The sequence below is a fragment of the Syngnathus floridae genome, chromosome 18 (genome assembly GCF_059516105.1).
Source record: "Syngnathus floridae isolate MCC-2025c chromosome 18, RoL_Sflo_1.0, whole genome shotgun sequence".
NCBI classification, from domain to species: domain Eukaryota; kingdom Metazoa; phylum Chordata; class Actinopteri; order Syngnathiformes; family Syngnathidae; genus Syngnathus; species Syngnathus floridae.
Genome location: NC_142430.1, coordinates 7,961,764 through 7,967,986, shown reverse-complemented (window position 1 = coordinate 7,967,986; position 6,223 = coordinate 7,961,764). Strand labels below are relative to the sequence as shown.

General features: G+C 44.4%; 2 protein-coding genes across 4 annotated transcripts in view; one reads left to right on the top strand and one right to left on the bottom strand.

Annotated features, from left to right (window-relative positions):
- The first annotated feature begins 829 nt into the window (after window positions 1-829).
- The window catches only part of nrg3b (neuregulin 3b), a 93,414-nt gene continuing 88,020 nt past the window's right edge, over window positions 830-6,223 (top strand). Inside the window, exons 1-5 of one of the 3 annotated variants that reach the window (XM_088359107.1) lie at window positions 886-915; window positions 1,016-1,100; window positions 1,595-1,745; window positions 1,816-1,916; window positions 5,655-5,816. The gene's annotated coding sequence lies outside the window, so the exon portion shown is untranslated. Of the gene's footprint in view, window positions 916-999; window positions 1,101-1,594; window positions 1,746-1,815; window positions 1,917-5,654; window positions 5,817-6,223 lie in introns of those variants that run through there. The other 2 variants (XM_088359104.1, XM_088359105.1) reach the window with 2 other exon arrangements.
- On the bottom strand, window positions 1,362-6,048 carry gfra1b (gdnf family receptor alpha 1b). Its single transcript, XM_088359109.1, has 10 exons — window positions 5,582-6,048; window positions 5,188-5,496; window positions 5,041-5,124; window positions 3,628-3,806; window positions 3,401-3,573; window positions 3,074-3,183; window positions 2,866-3,000; window positions 2,596-2,798; window positions 2,031-2,078; window positions 1,362-1,950 (listed from the first exon to the last, which is right to left on the bottom strand). The coding sequence occupies exons 1-10, from the start codon at window positions 5,619-5,621 to the stop codon at window positions 1,819-1,821; spliced, it is 1,413 nt and encodes a 470-aa protein (XP_088215235.1). The 5' UTR covers window positions 5,622-6,048; the 3' UTR covers window positions 1,362-1,818.

Genomic DNA, 6,223 nt, shown 5'->3' with positions numbered 1-6,223 from the left:
ATCACCACTTTGTTGCTTCAGAAGAAAAGTTACAGCTCTTAAAGGTCATCATCTTATCTACTTATCGAGGGGTTTATAAAGTTTTATTTTTTTTATTAGATGGACTCAATTTGTGGCTGATTTATCTGCGCTCCCGAATGCCACTGAAGAGATCCAAATGTGTGATTTCACACTTAAAAGGCAGGTAGCTGCATCATTAAAAAAAAAAAACATCCACAGTGGCCATCTTGTCACCATGCGTGACACGTAGAGAACATTTTGTGTCTTTTTGGAGCTGCTGGCACGTCTAATAAATCTTACGTGCTCTCTCTTGGTCCAGTAGTCCATCACTTTGTTCAAACAGGTGGACCATATTCCTGACCAGACAGCACCCCCCCCCTCCTCCCTCCTCCCTCCATGTACCTTCTCACATCCTCCTCCTTGTCTCCTCTCCAGTCTGTCCTCTATCAAGGCTGGTGTCCTTGTTCGCCTGCGTGGCTCTGATGTGAGGTGACTGACAATAGTGGAAACTCCCTGACCGGCTTGATGCAACAAAAAAAAGAACAGTTGGATGGAAGTAGGAAATATATAGAATGCATATTATGTAAAAAAAATAAATGTATTTTTATTATTATTATTATTATTAACAATGCACCCTCCACTAAATAAATATCATTATAAATACATATATTTTTATTATTATTATTATTATTAACAATGCACCCTCCACTAAATAAATATCATTATAAATAAATCTATATGTTTATAATCTTGTAAATTCAGTTTTGCAACGCACTGTGACTCCTGTTAAAAGAGGCGTTCAAGTGCAAGAAGATTTCCCACGTTCCTTGAATGCATCATCAAATGTAGCATTGACTGATTATGTCAGCTGTGCACAAAACGGATTAGCACGTTAAATGCTAACATGTCGTAAAGGTAAGACCTTTTTTTTTCATTTTAAATTAAACCATAAAGTTTTCTAAGACTCATATAATATTTAATTTTAAACACGCTTACAAGGTTTGTGGAGGGGCAGGCTGACTTTTGAGGAAAGGAATGAAAAGTCTTAAATCATAACATTGCCGGAGACGCCAACAAGTCAAGACATTTGCAAAAACAAGGTTTATTATTGACTTTTTACATCATTATCATTCAGAGTCTGGGTTGTACATTGAAGTGCATTTTGTACATTGTTATGAAATACAGTATTGTTATTTTTATTATGATGTTTTGGAGTGTTTTGGGATGTTTAATTATTAAAATGAAATCGTTTTATTACTGTTTTGTTTTTACAACAGGCAGCTTATTTCCGTTTTATATATATATATATATATATATATATATATATATATATATATATATATATATATATATATATATATATATATATATATATATATATAATTTATTTGCATGCATGGAAAAGTTCTGGCCTTACCAAATGGAGACTGCACGACAAAAGAAATGTTTTCTTTTTTTTTTTTTTAATAAATATTTGCTGCCTTTGAAGACACTACAACAATGCTTGTTAGAATCCTCATTGCAAACATGTTTTGATATTTACAAAATATTCTTTTTCAACCCCTGTTTTGTTGACCTAATACCTGACCCTCAGGTCATTTTTTTTGAGAGGGACAACTTTGTTGGACAGCAGAACTCGACTTGTCGTCTTCATGAGCGATTTCAGTTTCAATTGACGGGACAAACCACAGCACATAGAGATTTGAAAATGATCCACGTTTCTTCACGCCGGGCGTCTGTTTAAGGTCCAAAACGAGTCCTCTGTAAATATCCCTTGTTGATGTTCCATTCCTAACTTGATCCTTGCTCCTTCAGGCTTTACAAGGTCGGGACTCCACCGAACCGTAACGTCAGTGAGAAAGCCAAGGCCAGAGCCAGGAGCAGACTCCACGCACGTGGACGGACGAGTTCGGCCGGTGAGTTTCTCGTGATGGCGTTTGAGTCCCCCGCCTGACGGAAAAACAATTCCAGGTGGCTTTTGATTTAAATGGCTTTAAATGTAAACTTAAAATAATCGAAGCTGCTCTTACCGCGCACAATGTGGAATCGTCCGTGCGATTGGACACCAGTTTTTGGGCCTGGGAGGAGAAAATCTTTTGTTATCAATATAGAAGGCTATGAAATGAAGTCAGGGTCAAAGGTCACTAGGTCAGAACACGTGATTGGTCCTAATCTAGAATTCCATACAAAGAAAAATACTTTCTTTAAATTAAAATGGATTAAAAAAAAATTACTTTTAAGTTTCTTTAAATTAAAATTGATTAAAAAAATGTTTCTTCAAATTAAAATTGATTAAAAAAAAAAAAAGATATGGCCACAGGAAGCGATGCATCTTTGGCTTACACAAACACTCCACAAGGAGAATTCCGCGAGGATGATGAATTGCTCTCTCGGTTTTCCTTTTAGTTGCCATCAATCAAATCATCGCCATTAAAAGCCAATTTGATAGATTCTCTCGCTTAAGATAGGAGATAACATCTTTGAAAAATACACAACACCAAAAGTCTCTTTTTTTTAGTCTACAGGAGATTCATCCTAAAAAAAAAATTATTGTTTTGATAAAATAGTGATACCAAGGTTGGGGAAAATGCGCACCTGCAAGGTCCCGCAAATGTGGTACGACAGGTCGTCGTCCAGGTCCAGTTTGCTCGGGCCGGCGAGGGCATCTGCTGCGTCGCCGCCGCTCGCAACTTTCCCCCGCCGCGCGGCGCTAGGCAACACCGGCGTCGGCTCGACGGGGGGCTGAGGCTGCCACACCCCCACGTCGGTGCCGTTGCCAAACGCCTGGATGGCGTTCCCTGCGGGGAGGTCGCAAATAAACATCAGCTCCACTTAAAAAAATATTTTTTTAGCCTCGGCACTCACGGAGACAACGGTTGTTGGTGAAGAACTCCACAAACTTGTCGCACTCGGGCTTGTTGTTGCCGCTGCTGCTGCAGTCGCACCACGGCGACAGGCTAATGCCCAGCGACCGCTCGTAGTTGGGCGTGATGACCGTGCCTGCAAAATGGAAGACGTGTAGGTCGATACCAAAAGTCCGATACTCTTTGGAAAAAGCCACACCGGCGCTCACCGATGAGGCCGGAATAGGCGAGCAGACAGTCGGCGTAGTTCTCTCGCAGGCAGCCCGATATGGAGCGAGCTTCCGGCTGACAGCTGCTCATAAAATCCGCCAGCCGAGACCTGCAAAGGAGCACAAAAAGCACCACGGGAACAAATTATCTTCATTGTTAGATGTTTTGTTTCGCCGTGTGGAACACTTTCGGAACTCTCATTTCCATCATTTGGAGTGATTTCTATTATTATAAATCCAATCTGACATTTGAACATGACCAAAATCATGAATGCAATTTTCTTTCCATTAACACCGCTTTGAGAAGATAATGAGAGGAGAACTCACTTGCAGATGTAGTTGGTCTTGCAGGCGTTCTGCAGAGACAAGCAGTTGGCTTTGTCTTTGTCCTCGTACGAGCACGCCGGCACGATGGTCTGGCGGCGGCGCTCGGCGCACGCCGTCTGGTCGCCGGCCGGACACGAGCAGAAGAGCATCCCGTAGCTGTATTTGGTCAGGACCTGCGTCGGAAAACAATTTCGAGATTTCTTCCCGGAAATAAATTCCCGCCTTACCTTGTCGAAGAAGTGTCTCAGGGCCTTGTGACATTTCCGCTTGTTGCACACCTCGGAGGCCGACACCCGGGTGGTGCACGGGGTGATGTAGGCCGAGCGGTACTTCTTGCACGTGTCGTTGAGGTTGCACGCCTTGGCCGCGTTCAGGCAGTTGTTCTCCTTGGCCGACGCCGGCTCGGCTGACGGCCGCATAAACAAACGGTGCAAGCGTTTCACTTTTTGACATTACGAGCGTGTGTGCGTTGCCAAGGACTCCGACGAGCGACTCTTCATCTAACGCAAAGCGCCCTCGGCAGAAGAGAACCTTTCCGTTTTCTGCTCTTAATAAGTCCACCAGGAAGTCATAGTGGCTCTCCGGTGTTCCATTTCGATGAGTGAATGCAAATAAAATAAAAACATGCTCTCAATCCATAAGAGGAAAAACATTTCAAAGGTATTTGTGTTCTTATTGTGTCTTTTCCACAGGCAGAGCCACCATTAGGCGGCCATCTTGGTGGGGTCATGGCGGGGAATGTGTGTGTGTTGCTTACTGACATTTCTCTCGTGAGTCATGATGCAATAACGTGTGACCGACACATGACTCATGCAAGGTGTCCTGCCCGCATCATGGTCCTCCTCAACTCCTTAATAAGATGTCTTAATATTAGTGGTTCCTCACAGAGGATAAAGAATACATGCCTGCATTTGTTAGCTGATCAATATTTTTTTGGGCGCTCTTTATTAGCATTAAGCTAAAAAATCAAGTCTGGGGGATGGTAGTCGATAAATAACCATCTTCATCCCTATAATTGACTCCACAAGGTGGCTGCTCATTTATGCTCAGGCACGCTTCACTTGCCCTTATCTCAACAGCATCCAATGTTGCACTCTACCTCCCCCCAAAAAAGAACCCTTTTTCTCCTTTTGTGTTAAAACAGTCTTTGTTTTGATTCATGGGGCGCCTTATTTCTTATCTGCAAACCTCCCAACCATTTGTTTCCAATTCCATTTATTTTCCGCCGCCGCCTCCCCCTACCAAAGAAACATTCCGGAAAGTCATATTTAAATGCTACATTTGGGATCAATCAGGGCAACCATGAAATGTGTTGTCATTTGTAGGAAATCATTTTAAAGTAGTGAAAAAGAATGAGAAGAAATTGAGATGGCCGTGGGAGGGGCTTGATTCCGAGAACTTTGCCAGCGTGCTTCTGCAACCACAGAGGGATTTGATTACAGAGGTCACGATATGTTTTGTGTGTCAGTTTTTTGATTGACAGCCTGAGCAGGACACGCCTTCAAGCCAAAGGCACAGATGCACTCTAATGGTGCCGACAGATGGTTAATGGCTCCTTTGTTTGTGTCTTTTCATTGTCGCTCAACATGCTTAGCGGCGACAACATAATAAAAGAAGCCAAATGAAAAATGCCGTCTTACCTGCAATGATGGGAGCCAAGCGAAAGATATCGGAAAGGCGGCTGTTGACTGGCTCGTATGGGGAATATTCAAGTAAATCATTACCTGGAGGGGGAACATGATGACATATGATGTGTGTCATTTGATTAGGAACACCTCAAACAGTACCCTGTAAACTCTGATAAATGCTCCAAAAGATGCGCAGGCAGTTCTTCTCCTTCTTCATGCCCCTCCTGCACCTGCAGCGGTTGAGCGGGTTCTGCTTCATGGCCTCCATGGCGCTGCGGCACTCGCCCTGCGCCTCCGGAGCCGTCACGGCACTCGCGCCGCTCTGCCTGCCCGCCACGCACTGCCTCATGGTTCGGTACTTGGTGCTGCAGGTGGCTTCCTTCAGACATTGCTCGCTGGCCTTGACGCAGTCCAAACGCGCGCTGGCGCCGGCCCTGGCGTCGACCCCCTTCAAGGTGGACGCCAAGTCTGCGAGTTGCGGGAAGAATCTCGCTCACTATTACGCACACGAAAAAAAACCCGCACACTTTTCGACGCAAAAAAAAAGACTTACCGGGAAATGACAAGAGGATTGCAAAAGTTGCTAAAATCATCGTGGGTTGTTTTTTTTTCTTCTTTCTTTAAAGCGGTGCTCCAGCGATTAGACACAAGTGGTCATCATGCGTGCGCATCCTGTTGGGTCACCAGCATGCACAAAAGCATCCGTTCCACGCGTTTGGGACCACGCCGAATCATCTCCCGCGTCACCCTGCAGCCCAGCATCCACACCCGGGCTACCAAAACGCCGCGTAAGTATTAGAAAATCACTCTTTGTCTCAAACGCAACCTTTTTCAAAGCTAGTTGCGTTTCTTCTCGCGCGTAAAGTTTAACCCTCCGTCATTGCGCCTTTTCCGGTGATCCAAAACAAGTTGAAATCCCTCCAAAAGAAGTATAAATCCTGTTCGGTCGTGGAGGACAGACGAATGCGTCTGGACTCAGGTGGCTGCAAAAGACCAAGTGGGTTCGTCGGGGATGAAGCGAGAGAGGCGAGGGGCGTGACGTTGCGCGCTCACCCACCACCGCCACCACCATTAAATTTCATTCCGGTGCACCCTCCCTCCGCGCAAAATGGGTCACCTACTTACGGACACTATATTAGGTACACTTTGGAGGTCACCTATGAAAACTTTCCACCCAATCTTTCTGCGCGCTTAA